Source organism: Amblyomma americanum, chromosome 6 (assembly GCF_052857255.1).
Source record: "Amblyomma americanum isolate KBUSLIRL-KWMA chromosome 6, ASM5285725v1, whole genome shotgun sequence".
Taxonomy (NCBI): domain Eukaryota; kingdom Metazoa; phylum Arthropoda; class Arachnida; order Ixodida; family Ixodidae; genus Amblyomma; species Amblyomma americanum.
The window spans coordinates 96308077-96322948 of record NC_135502.1 but is presented as its reverse complement, the minus strand read 5'-3'; the positions used below and the strand labels follow the sequence as shown (position 1 = coordinate 96322948).

The 14872-nt window shown below is 43.7% G+C and overlaps 1 protein-coding gene across 2 annotated transcripts in view; it reads left to right on the top strand.

The window, feature by feature from the left end:
* The window catches only part of LOC144093887 (sodium-dependent phosphate transport protein 2B-like), a 69164-nt gene that overhangs the window by 12039 nt on the left and 42253 nt on the right, over positions 1 to 14872 (top strand). For both annotated transcript variants that reach the window (XM_077627634.1, XM_077627633.1), the window contains exon 2: positions 12762 to 13050. Coding sequence is in view for 1 of the 2 variants with exons in the window: in XM_077627633.1 (XP_077483759.1) it covers positions 12982 to 13050 (69 nt within the window). In the remaining variant the exon portion in view is untranslated. The remainder of the gene's footprint in view (positions 1 to 12761; positions 13051 to 14872) is intronic.

Genomic DNA, 14872 nt, shown 5'->3' with positions numbered 1-14872 from the left:
GTCGAATCCAGTTTGATCCGATTCTTTTTGCATCTTATTTCCTAAGGCCTCATGATGCTGGATCGCTAACCATTCCAGACCACTTCACTCACCCAGTCGTTTTAGGACAAAGCTTCACATGAATCACCTTTAAGAAGGCCTTGTGCGCCTGTATATTTTCTCCTTAGAAACCGCGGAAGCAAAGAATGACGGCGGTAATTTCTTGTTTTCCCCCAAATTTCAACCGCAGGTGGTCTAAATTAGTCACAACCCCTCCGTTGAGCAGCTTTGGGTGCTAAACTCCATGTACCGTACATTCCTGTATTATTCAATAAAATCTGCAGATCAGCTGGATCATGCAGTCAGGGTGGACCGGCAACGATGGGAAAGTTAAGAAATCTCCGCATGAGCGCACGTGTCCTGTCACAAGTGAGACAGTGCAAGTTTGTGCTTGCGTTCATATCTTGTGAAGCCTGCAGATATCATGGAGCGGCAGATATCTGCAGAACAGTGAAAAAAGAAGCTGGAGATAAGTACTGCAGCGATAACAAGCGCAGACATATTGGGTGTCGGCCGTGAACTCCAGTCTGGCTGCATCGCACAAAAGCCGACGGCGGAGATTGCGTCTCGCTCTTATGTAACCGCATGCCGCTTTATTTCACAACCCTTGCGTTCAAGAAACTGAGCTAGCCTTCGCTCTCCCCTTCTATTGAAAGTAATTTAAGGCTCCGCTGCTTGAAATATGCGCACGCTACTTTCTCGAAATGAAAGTTTTCTCCACGCCACGTTTTCTTTCATTCCTTGCCTTGGGTCGAGGTCGTGACTTCTTTAATAACATCTTCCAAGTAAATTGAATGCACAGGGTAGCTCGAGCATTAGTTGACTACTCTTCTTAGAAGGTGCAAAAATTACAAATCTTTTTTTTTTCTTCGAAGTTTTGGCCGTTAAAACTAGCAGAGTGTGACAACCTTTTCATTGGACCGGTTGAACGATTGCTGAAGAAAGGAAACATGCACGCAGTGAGCACTTTGGCTGTATTTTGCGTTTAACTTGGAAAATATCGAAAAGAAATCTTCACCGCTCGAGGCCATTGGCGGCGGTGTTCGTGACCACTGGCCTAATGTACTCTTATCGGGGGTCGACGTTAAGGAAGGCCTTCAACAGTTGCTAAAAGCCTTTTTTTTTGGCATCAAGCCTTCCCAAAAAGAAAAAAAAAAACTCAAGAGTTAAGCCAAAACAGATAAACTTTTTTTTTTTTTGCAAGCGAAAGCTGCAGAGGGAGGTCATCATGCCTACAATGAGTTTTTCTCCTAGTATAACTTGACCTTATTTTGCATCGAGGCTCAGGAAATTTCAGCTTTATAAAATATTGCTAGGCGATGTTGTGGAAAGCACTAGTGAAGCTTCCCCGCCATGTGTCGCGCAGTGTATCCATGTCAAAGAAATTGGAAATAAATAACAAAAATAATTTTAACAGGGAAAGAAAAAAATAGATTTAAACATACTGATATTGTTCAAATACTTTTATTTCGATTTTGTTCTCCATTTCGAGATAGCTCAAACTGCCGAAATAATTGAAACCACCGGCATGGTGATGACACTGTGAGGTGGAAAATACCAGGATGCAGCATTCTTTCGAAGGGCAGACGTTTTAAATTTCGCCGGCAAACCTCCCTGGTTCATGTCATCATTCTGCGTCCCATGTCGAGCGTAAGATGACGTCACTGGCAGTTCTATACTATCTGAAGTCAAAGCAGGGACTGCAGAGCAAAAATCTTTTTCCGAAAAATTGTTTTTGGTACATTTACTCATGTGGTGTATACTGATCCAGAACATGGTGGCATTATTTAGTTGAAAAAACACATAGAACGCAGATCTGGTGCCTGTCTCATCCAATGAGTGCGGCCGTTTTCTCTATAGTGTCATCTGATCCCTATCTGTAATGCTAAATAATGATAAAAAAAACAGGTGGACGACTTCGTGCTCCAGCGAGCGTATCGTGTGGTGGCTCAAATTTCACTTTGGCACGCCACCGCTTTTTCGCACTCAAAATATTCCCGCTGTGCTTTATTTTAGTCTGTGCCGCGTGGAGAATGTATCTAGCTATTTCTTTTCACAGACGGTTGCAACAGTTGACAAGACAATGCTTGCACATTTAAAATGTATAACGATATGCAGGGTCACGCTTTTTTAAGGGGGTGTAACTATACTAAATTTCTATACTTACTTAGATGTCCCGTTTGGTCAAAAAATAAAAAATAAGAGCTGCACAATACTCAATGTCGTAGGCCGTGATCTTTCTTTTTTACTTAAAAAAAAAGCCTTCAAGCAAACTTACACCTTTGTCTACACAACCCGGAAGCGCAACTGGAAATAGAAACTGGGAAAAGTTTTGGATATTATTCGTCCATAAGAACGCTATACTTTCGTATTCCTTACGCCCGTGCGCTCTACATACCTCCTAATGCCTATTGCTGGGTGTAAAATTCCTCGTATACGAGCAACGTTGCAGCATGGTCTTTTAGAAAAGCGCACTCCCAGGAGTCAATACTGTAATAATAATAATAAATGCCTTTATTTTTCAGAAAACGTTTACAACTTTAAGACAGGCCTGCCCAAGCCACAAAGGCTTGTAAGGCAGCACCCGGCAGTCGGTGAATAACAAAGATATTGCAATACAGACGTGACAAAACAAGCAAACATGAATAACCTTAATACCAAAAGTAAACAAGAACAAGGAAACAGTGTAAGTTACCGACATAAGAGTTTTTAAGAGATGCTTTAATTGTGACATCGAAGAAACTGAAAAGATTGAATCAGGCTGAGAGTAAAAAAATTTGGGTATATAATAATTGCGAGTGAAGTGGCCATAAAGGATGTAGCAGTGAGGTACCGTAAAACGGTGGTGCTGTGGGAAAGGACGAACAGGAATGAAAGGAACCAAAAATTCACTCTCCCAAAAGTGAGCACGAATAACTACATGATGGAAGAGGGCATCAAAAGAGGGCAGCTGTAAAACGAAAATAAATTGCAGTCAGGTGAAACGTCCATGTTGCATGCCACGGATCGAAGGATGTTCCTTCGTATAGCATTTAATTTCATTCCCCACGGTTTTGAGCAGTGATAATACACAGTGACTCCATATCTGAGGATACCATAAATAAGAGCATGTGCAATAAGCTTGCGAGTCTGAAAAGGTAATGGATATCGAGCATTGTATAGTACACATGATAAACCACGAAGTGACTCCATATCTGAAGATACCATAAATAAGAGCATGTGCAATAAGCTTGCGAGTCTGAAAAGGTAATGGATATCGAGCATTGTATAGTACACATGATAAACCACGAAGTGACTCCATATCTGAAGATACCATAAATAAGAGCATGTGCAATAAGCTTGCGAGTCTGAAAAGGTAATGGATATCGAGCATTGTATAGTACGCATGATAAACCACGAAGTGACTCCATATCTGAAGATACCATAAATAAGAGCATGTGCAATAAGCTTGCGAGTCTGAAAAGGTAATAAATATCGAGCATTGTATAGTACACATGATAAACCTCGAAGCTTGTTGCGTACTACGGTAAGATGATTATTCCAAGACATATCTCTGTCACAAAGTATACCAAGGTACTTGACGCTTTTTGAAAATTAATAGGAATGCAACAACAACTAAGACAATGCGAAGAATGTAAAAACAATGGTTCAACAAAAGAAAGATTTTTGTTTGGATTATGAAAACTAACGAGCTCAGTTTTTTGTTGATCAATTGAAATAGAATTATTTAAAAACCAGTCCATAACATGAACCACATCCGTTCTAAGAGCATCCATGGCCAGAGGCAGCGAAGCATTGTTGGAAACAATAGCGTGTCATCGGCGTATTGAAAAATGTAACATTTTTTTTTACGGCGTTTGATAATTCATTTACAAATAAATTGAAAAGGAAATGCGATGAAACAGAGCCCTGTGGAACACCTGCTGACAAGAATGATTCTGCACTTCGATTCCCGTCTATTTCAACAACTTGAGCCTGATTATAAAAAAAAAAAAGTTTTTCAGCAAATCCTTAAGAGAACCCCAATATCCCATGACATCATGTGTTTTTTTTTAGCAGCAGATCATGCCGAATACAATCGAAAGATTTGCAGGCGTCCAAGAACAGACCACATGCGGATTTGTTACTATTAGAAATGAGTAAATAATATAAGTTAAACTTTCTAATAACAAGACCGTTCCTTTACCTTCAATAAAACCAAAGTGTGCCTCCGATAGGATGATATTCGCGAGAACAAGACTGTAATAATAATAATAATTGGTTTTGGTGGAAAGGAAATGGCGCAGTATCTGTCTCATATATCGTTGGACACCTGAACCGCGCCGTAAGGGAAGGGTTAAAGGAGGGAGTGAAAGTAGAAAGGAAGAAGAGGTGCCGTAGTGGAGGGCTCGGGAATAATTTCGACCACCTGGGGATCCTTAACGTGCACTGACTGTGCATAACTCGGAATAGGTGCTATTCGAGAATCTGCGCAATCGCGGGTCGAATTAAAATAGGCCTATAATTTTCAATAGCCTTTAACGAGCTACTTTTATCTAGTGGTTTAACTATGGCAACTTTTAAATTGTGTGGAATGAAGCAGTCAGCAATTAAACTGTTCAACATAAAAAGAAGTACCGATTGCAATACCGTAAAATTACGTTGGAGGTCACTCATTTTTATATTATCAATACCTGCAGCTTTCTTTGAATTGAAGCTAAAGATTATGCTATGAAAATCCAAGAGTGCAATAGAGGGGAGAAAAGCTGAATAAGCTGTGCAATATAAAGACCGTGGAATTTCATGGTGGGATAAAGGAAAATTCCTGTAAACCTGAGAGAAAAACGCACTAAACTCAGAGGCCACAGAGCGCAAGTCTTTGAAGGATTTAGAAAATGAATCGCTAATTGATTGTTTTGGGTTTCGTCCAAAAGTGCAGTTAATAGTTGACGAAGTTTTACGTGAAGTGTTGGTTGTTATGAAAAGCCGTACTCAAGTAGTTACGTTTCGAGGCTCGAATCATGGCAGTAACATTATTTCCAAGCAAGGCTTGCAACGTGTCCAAAGGGCGCCTTTTTCTGCAATGACCTTTAGAATGTCGCGCGTTAACCAAGTAACATTTGTGTTGAGTTTTTTTATCATTTTGGCCTTTTGTGATGAGGCAGTTATGGAACTGATAACCTGTACAAATATGTCATACACGTTAAAAAAATTAACTTCCTTGTGGAAAGAGACCCACAGACGATGCAATCGAACCCGAAAGTGTCGGAACTCGAAGGGGATCGCGAAGTGATACAATATAGTAAGAATTCGATATTCAACAAACAGCAATAGACAAGCTTATCTGTAAGCTAGATGCAAGAATACATTGCGTCCACGCTAGCGTCGCGCTTCTTGCAGCGACATGCCTCCCGCCGGCTTACTGGCATAGCTGCGGTTGCTAGGCGTTGGTGAGCCGTGAGCCGATGAGTCGAAATCGCTTTGCATCGAAGCCTAAGCGGATGGCTCGTAAGAACTAATGACTGCCTGTTATAAGATCCGCAACCCTGCTGCCATTACATTATAAATAGAGTAATCACTCGTTAAGACTGCCAAAGGACGGGGTTAATTGGAGAGACATGAGAGAGGCCTTTGCGCTGCAGTGGGCGCAGTCAGGCAAATAGTGATGATGATGATGATGACGACGACGACGACGACGACGACGATGATGATGATGATGATGATGAAAACTGAGGTACAGCTGATTGCGGCGACTCTTTCGGCAGCGAACCAAGTGGAGCACGCCAGGCGAAAGCCTCCGCTAGATTTCAGCCAGGTTGGCTTCACCACATCACAGCGATGTGTCGTGGAAAATGAGCGCAGGAGTGGTCCCACTGAATCACACCTCACGTTCACTTCGTCACTCGGTTTCTCACGTCACCCTACCGTCGTTAGGAGAAGCGCCACTTGCATAGGAGTGGCGCGCAGTTCGATATATCGAACGACCGCCGAAATTGCTGTTCGATATACTGCGCGAATTTCCTACAGTTTTACACAGCATTTTTCAAGGGGATAATTTGTACGTTCGATATATATCCAATAAGTCGAAATATCCGAATTTGAGTGTACCACATCCGTAAGCATGGTTGTTGTACCATAGCTTGCTGTACAGCTACCATAAATTTTAATATATTTTCTTCTTCTACAGCTGGGCCTTTTAAAGTAAAACACTGGGTAAATTTAAATAAAATGAAGACGGCACTTGCGCCACACTGTATTTGAGCCTCCTGTTGACGGGTTGACGCGCATAACCCTAAAGACAGTTTTGTGAACCTGTATGTTCCTGGAATTCAAGAAAGTATGAAAATTAAAATATTATAATGGAAAAAGTGTTACATTCAGTTAAGGATACAAAATAATAGAATTTCATCAGGAAAATATTTTTCTATGAATCGTATATTGAGCCGTCCATGTAGCACTCCCATGTTGCTTAGCGTTAAACATAATACAGTGCACATGAACTCCAATGTGGCACTTCTTACAACACAAAGTTGTTTTTTTATGACAATGCACACAACTTGCTTTCTTTTTTCCTTATGGTATCACAATGTGGTTGACGCAGCCGAGTGAGCTCACTGCTTCCGTTGCTTAATTGCATCGATGCCACAGCGTCCATCAAGTGGCTAAAACAAAAAGCACATAACGCAAGCTTGGCAGAGGAAAAGCTTAGAGCCTATTGGACCTATGGCAGGAGGCGCAAACATTTATGCAATAAACTTTTGCTGTTACTTCGAAAGAAAGCGGTGTCTTACATGCAGACGGAGACAAGCACTTTTGTCGAATGTTGTTTTCATTTCAATTCAATTCAATTCAAGGATTTTATTTGTTTCTTTCAAAATACAGAACAGTTGCTGGACCCATAACCATTGGCTAGTAAAGGGGCAAGCAGCCAGCCTGAGGCTCTCCCCTCCCTTGCCACTTTGTGATTATCATCAACAATCTGCCCAAACTCTTTCCTCTATGTAGGACACGAGGCGTGTATAAACTAAGTAGCTTGGGTTATGATAAACAAGGAGCGCTTGCTTTCTAATCATGTTACTTTTGGCAGGCGCAAGCATCTGTGAATTCAAGCTGATGGTTTATGCTCCGCCTCTCCCCCCCCAATTAGTTCCATTCCTCCGAATGGTATTCGTACGTTGTAATTTTGCTGTTTCTGCAGCACGGCCTGTTTAAAACTGTCGCAGCTGACTCATACGCAGGTTTTTGTGGAAAAAACCAGCTGCACAAAGCTGTCTCCAATAACAACAGTGCAATCTAACGGGATGGCTTCAGAGTCGAGCGGGTAGATAATTTCGCATCCGCGCTTGGGTGCGTACGCGGTGTGCAAGCTTTGACCGCGGAAGGCGCCTTTGCACAGCTGCAGTGTTCAATATAGTTTTCAACTTTAACTGACGTATTTGGTGCGTCATGTTGCGTAGTTGCAGTACTTAACAATAGTAACCAGAAAATTAATTCCTCGTTTACAGAAACGGTATCAACATTCATGATGCACACTTTACATATTATAGATCATATGGCTTACGAGGAATACCATCTTAATAGGATGGCCTTCTTTGCTGTGCAGGGCATTCCCTCTTTGCAGAAATGCCCATATTTTAATGTCTGCTTTTGCATGGGGACAAGCTTTGTTGCATACAAGACTAAACAGTGCTGCAGTAAACAGCCGGTCTATCTCGCTGACCTTCGGACAGTGGCTATCCGTTTATAATTAAGTGGTTAGAAAGGTCGACAAAGGAGAAAGTGAATTCAGGAAAAGAGCGCGTTTACATGACACTGTTACCCTTTATAAAACGATTTACACATTCAAGCAAAAAGAAGTAACGAGAGTGAAGAAGCTTATATCGTTGTTCATTGTTTATAAACGTTCCACTGATGATAGGCTCTCTCCTGGAACATGAAAAGAATTGCGAAAAGGACTTTCCTTAGTAACGTGCTCATACATAGTGATACCGTCCGATCCCTATTCGCCGTCTTCCTGAAGGTGGAAATGATCCCATACGCTGTTCTCGGCAGTAATTTGTATACTATTCAGTTTAGATTCAGGTGCCTAGACATAGAAACACGTATTAGCACCGCATACGGCAGGCCCTGCAGTACGTATCGGTGCCCCAAAAGTGAAACGAAGCACGCGTGAAGGAAAAATTAGGCTGTTTTCGCCAGTACTGTTCAGCGGGGCGTGTCACGTGCTTCCATTCTGTATGCACTCTAAACAGAAATGAGTAACAAGCAAGTAAGTTGTCCTCTAACCACGCTCCCTTTTATAGAATAGAGGGCGCTAGAGCACAGTTTACTCCCCTTTTCACTCCCTCACAGGCGTATTCATGTTTAGAGGATAGGTTTATGGTGGTTTAACGTCCCAAAGCGACTCAGGCTATGAGACACCGTAATGAAGGGCTCCGGAAATTTCGACCACCTGGCGTTCTTTAACGTGTGCACTGACATCGCACAGCACACGGGCCTCTAGAGTTTCGCCTCCATCGAAATTCGGCCCCCTCGGCCGGGATCGAACCCGCGTCTCTCGGGTCAGCAGCCGAGCGCCGTAACCACCGAGCCACCGCGGCGGGCTTTTAGAATGATAGGTTGCGCATCCGCTGCTAGAGCTCGGCGCGATTCAAATTTTTCTCCGGACTCTTGTTTCCTTTTTTTTTCGAGGCGCCTTTAATAGCAACACAATTTAGAAAATGTACTGGCCACTGATATGGCTTGCGTTAGCTGCTCGGAACGTGATTTCGGCCCAGGAGTTGCGCGTATTTCATTTTATTTACGCTTCCTTTACGGTTGCATGAAAAAAACAACTAAGAAATATGGGGGGGGGGGGGTAAATTAACTACGCGAAGGACATGTCATTGGGACCCTTCTGAGGTGGAAACATACGCGCGCTCAAACATATGCGCGCTCAAAATTTGTGGCGACCCATCAGTGCCTACTCGGTAAGCCTAGCAACTGCTCAAATTCACAAGTAGAAATAAAAAATCGGACATTTTTCTGCCGAAAGTTTGCGATACGACCGCTTGAGACGAACTGCAAGCTCCGCGCAGAAATCATTTGCCGAGTGTGCTTAAATGTTGCGTAGTCGACGAGTAGCGATGAAGCGAGGCTCCCGTTCCGCCAGGCGCGGCCAAGATTTTCCCCCGCTATTTGCTTAGGTGCGTGCACACGCTATGTCCCGAATTTAGCTCTTGAATCGGACGCTAACCAAAACCTCGAACCATTCCTTGCTTTGTGCGTGTGTGCAGTAAACAAGCTTGCGTTTAAATCTTGGTTTCCTAGGTGATAGGTTTTCTGTCAAAAAAGTTTCGAATTTACGAAAGGAAAAGCGGTAATCTGGAGAGGCAAATTATTGCAAGCACTGTGACGACCCACCGTTCAACAGTGCATGCCCTGGCAAGGCTTTTTTTTTTTTAGATAGCAAGGCGTAGCACTTTAATTTTTGCACTAGCTAATGTTAATAGTTGCTGATGAAGTAGATAAAATTAGTGAGGTCGAGATACTGCAATGCATAGAGAGCGATTCAAAAGCTGCACACTCTCACTGCCCCTTGTTCATGCTCTTTGACTCATAGGTCTCCGTTTTCGTTACATCCTTCTCCGTTCTATATTATTTTCAAACATCAGAAGCATAAAAGACCGCGTAACGGGAAGCTGAAGGAAGTTGAGAACCATTGCAAATACTATATCGCTTCCAGCGCGCACGCATATTTTCTACCTCGGATGACTCATTTTTCGCGAAGAACGACTTATTTACGGCCGAAAGGAAGCCACCTCTTACGTTTGCATAAGGAATCGCGCGCCCCTTCTCGGGAGAATCACTCACTCGCACCTCCCCACCCTAATTCGCGCCCGCACCTACCAGTATGTAGCGGGTGGTGGTTGTACAATAGCCGGTGAGTAAACAAAAAGAACACGGAACGGAGGATGTCGCCCAGGAGTTAAGAAACTGTCTTCTCGCGCACGCAGTCCGGCGACACTTGAATCACGCGCAGACTCCCGGATGTCTCTCGTTCGCCTCCACTTCCGCCTAGCACATCCGTGCACGTAGCACTGAGCACAGTGCAGCAAACTCTATAGCGACTGCTAGCCCCTGTATGGCACGTTCTGAGCGGAAATCGACGCTCCTCCTGCAGGGTATACGGGGACAGGATACGCGCAGCGTTCTTAAGAAATTGTTCGTAGAAATGAGTTTATTTTGATCGGCGAACAGCGCTGGTCGTCATTGAAGGAAGGTGGCGCAGTCACTCAGTTTCTTCCTTGTTTGGGGGCGAGGCTCTGTGAGTAATGCAATACCTCATTCTGCTGAAGCATCTCCAGCTATTTCGGACAAAGATTTTGAAAATTTGGAAAATTGTAAGATACTTTTTAGGGTAATATTGAAGGTAATCGTCCATTCTTCTGATATGAAGCAAAATCTTTCTTGCAGTGTGTTTCCATCTGTCGCATCCAACAGTTAAAGAGTCCCATGGGCAACGCTCTGGACAGTAGAAAAAACGTTAATAGGAAAAAAAATCGACTTCCGTCGGGTAATATGCAGATATGTTGATTGTTATAGTGAAATCTTACCTAATATATGAAAAAAGTTTTGTTCATAAACGGTTTCCCATTTTAAAAAAAGCTTTGCCCAGAATTGCTGGGTTTGTTACGGTTTTCGGCAGAAAAATAAGGCGTGCATTTTGTATTTGTTTCACTTTGATAGCGGTGTTTTCGTGGTACCTGTCATACTGAACATGATTGAACGGAGAAGATAGACAACGCATGCTACTGCTGCGGGTTCCATTTGAAATCGCTCAAAATGTGCATCAGGAATTACACGTTACTTCATCCATGTTTAATTTCACAATAAACTAGGAAACGAAACTGACAACAAGGCAGATTCAAATGCACTATAAAATCATGGTAAGCATGAAGGTATCAGCCGTTGCCACCCCCGCGCATCCCTTCATAAACTTGTGGAGTCGCTATACAGACAACGAGAAGTCAATGCTGGCACTCGAGATTGCGTCCGGGTTTATGGTCAGCTTCGTCCAGTTATTTATTTAAAATTGAATATTTTCTCCTTCCTCAGTTCTGTCATGTTTTGCTGTGCACCGTGCAGTGCCCAATCTCTACGGCTTATTTTGGCAACGAGGAGTTCCTTATCGTGCACCTATGCCTCAAATTATAGGAGCTCACCCCGGCCTTGTGAAACTGGCCGATATCAGGGCAGTTAGTTATGCAGCCCTGCGCACAAATCATAGCCCGATAGTAGATGCATGCTGCTTATATATTCTTATTAGTGCGATACCATTAGAAGCCTCATTAAGGAAAAAGAACTGCGTTGTTATCAGTACTAAAATTTGCTGATTGTTTGGGACATTTGTGGCCTCGTCAGGTCACGTGACGTTCCACGTGGAGCGTCCCTCCACCCCCTCTCTCTGCGCGGAAAAAAATCCCGCCGTTGAGGTCTGTCATAAAATTCGCGGATTGGCTGAGACAGTTATGACTTCATCAGATCACGTGATGTGCTACGTCACCCTGCTGCCTCTACTCCCCCCCTCCCCCCCACCCCCCCCCCCACCCCGCCGTCCTGTCTCCACCTGCATCGGTACAAGCATAATCGTCATTTCATCAAGGAAAAGCGCATTGCAGTCTGTCACAAAATTCGCTGATTATAAGGCTATCGCATTGCCGACACATAATGTAACTACAGCTTCCCCATAACTTTTTCTCCGTTTAAGGAATCTCCTGGGTTCGAACCCGACCGCGGCGGCTGCATTTTTATGGAGGAAAAACGCTAAAGGCGCCCGTGTGCTGTGCGATGTCAGTGCAAGTTAAAGATCCCCAGGTGGTCGAAATTGTTCCGGAGCCCTCCACCACAGCACCTCTCTCTTCCTTTCTTCTTTCACTCCCTCCTTTATCCCTTCCCTTACTGCGCGGTTCAGGTGTCCAACGATATATGAGACAGATACTGCGCCATTTGCTTTCCCAAAAAGAACAATTATTATTATTATTATTATTATTATTATTATTATTATTATTATTATTATTATTATTATAAATATTATTATTATTATTGTTATTATTATTATTATTATTATTATTATTATTATTATTATTATTATTATTATTATTATTATTATTATTATTATTATTATTATTATTATTATTATTATTATTATTATTAATGTCGTACTGTAGTGCCTTTCTGTTTGGGTATCACCAGAGAAACAAACTGCAGGTTGATAGATAGGTGGGCTGGCCTTTTCCCTTAAAGACTGGAGGCTACGCAAAATTAGGGATGAAGAGACAGGAGGGCACTTGCAGTAAAAACAAAACTGTATTTCTCATAGCGAGCCTAAAGTGTAGGCGCGAGCGTCGCCCGTTTTTCATTGGCCGACTTGCCCACCAAGTCGCGAGAGCACCTTCGTCCGTCCGTCCGTCCCGGGTTCGCGTACACAACATGCGTCGAGAGCTGGCCCATCTATCATCCCCCACGTCCGTTACCTCCACTGCCGCACTTCCACGTGCTTGGTCGGATATACGCGTACGCGTTCTTCGTCGAAGAATGCAACAAGGCCCACGCGCTCTTTCCCCCTTCTCTTCCTGCGAAGCTGAGCTGTCGTTTTTTTTTTTTCCCCCGCCTTCGGCTTATTTTCTCGCCTCCTTTCTTCTGTCTTGCGCGTCGCTCATTGTCTCTTATGCGTTTTTTCTTCCTTTTCCCACCTTTTTCAGGCACCGCACGTCGGCTCGGGTGTCTGTCGCTTCGCACTTCGCCCGAAAGCCGTTACACCGCTACCGCGCCAGCTCTTGTCTGAAAAGTGGAAGCGCTGTTGCCGCGCCAGTTGAACCGAGCGTCGGTAAAGGTGACAGTTAGTGCCAGGCGACGAAGGCGGCAGCGAGTGCGGCGTCGGGTGAGTGCACTGTGAAGGCGGACCCCACGTCCGAGGCAACCATGACGACCACTACGACTACGACCGCGACTACCCTGGACGCTTCCAAGCTGGAGAACGACCAAAAGCAGGTGAGAGTCTACCTGATGTAAGCCAGCTGGATAGCCGGCTTGTTCTCACGACACAAATTATGGGCACATTAATGATCGTTACTTTTATATAAGCCTAGTGTTTACTGCAGAACAAAATTGCAGGAACATACGGAGACGCAGAGTTGACTGCTGGGATTGAATATGTGAGGGCAGACACTAAAGCGAATTCTATAGCCTGCGAGCACTGTTAACTGCCAGTGCTGCTCCCCTCAGCTACTTTCAGCCACTGTCGTCGAGTGTACTGGCAATCACTTTTCATCTCAGCCGTTTTATTTTTCCTTCGAAAACAGAAAGGGCGAGCTGTACGCTTAAACAACAGTGGTCTGATTAACGGCGTGACGTCATCAGGCGAGATGACAGCTTCTCTCTTTCTACGGGCGGTTGCAATCATCTGACCAGGACAAAAATTATGCACAATTCACTTTGATAACTTCACGCCTAAGCTAAGAACCGAGGTATTGTCCCTAAATTCCCGCCGAACACATTCTGACTCTTCTAAAATTCTGATCCGCCCTCTTCTGTAGTTTTGTTTCGTCTTCAAAGCAAATGCGCGCGAACAGGGTGAAAGGGTACATATTTTGATACCGTCAGGTTGTTCTGTTAGACTGTTTACAGCTCGCTCGGGGCTGTGGTTAGGCGGGAGCGAATCAACACAGCATTTACAGCCTCAATCGACCTTAGCGTAAATTATATAAAATTTTTGCTCTGTCACTGATAGGTAATCGCCAGTACATTACGACTAATAAGCCGATTCGTTGAACGCTCTGCGTAATCTCAGCCCTGGTACATTAACCTAACCTAAGTTTAGAGAGGGAAAACAGAAAACTAATCACCCTGATTTGTGATGTGCCCGTGCAAATGCTGTGGATATGTGAACGCTACGTGTCTCAGAGCACACAGCGCGAAGGCTTATATACTTATTTGTAACCAAGAGCGCCTTGGTCCTTACGGATCAGTTGTATGCAGCAAGCAGATGGGTTCGTGCTTTGATAGCTATAATACAAATATTAAAATTTGAACTTAACGTGTACAGCAACAAATCTGCTCTATCCAAAGGCACATCATGCGATTTCACTCTGCGATAAGTATGTCACATGCTGCAAAGTCGCTGATTTTAAACAGAAAGCAACGATAACTTTTGCATTGTTTTTTAGGCTGCGTTCTACTACTGCCTGCATGTCAAGGGTTGCTGTGTTTAATCTGAAACATTGTGCACAGTTAACAGCGCTCTTTCTTTGTTTTTGTTTTTTTTCAGAGGTTTGCATGCAGTGTTTTACAATTTTTATGTGTGTGCGTTGCGCTCCTGGAAACGCCTGTGCATGTGTGTTCCGTGTTCCATGTGTATGTCTACGTTGATGCATCCCAAAGTTCATGCTGGCCTAAAGATGGATTCATACCAACTGGCCCAGAGTAATGCCAATTTGCTTACGGGGAAAGGGCACCTCTTGTGCCTTGCCGATCCATACCTTATGAACACCCGTGCTGTCTTGTTATCCTGGCTGTTTCTTGTGACAGGAATATCAGAAGTGCGTAGATTGTTACGGGTTTCCCCATCATCTGCAAACGATTCGATGACTGATTGCTCCGCTGTAAGCGAACGTCGTCGCGAGCGTAAAGCCGGTGCCAAAGCGTTACGGGATTGCCTAATGGCGCACCCGGAAGCCGCGCTGTTCTTTGTTTCTTAGCTAGCGATGCGCCGAATGCTAGGACGAAAATATCATGCCCTACTTTTTGACTCGTTCGATTTGTTCGATTACCTTTGCGGATGCTACGTATTTTCATGCCTGAAATAAGGACGCTG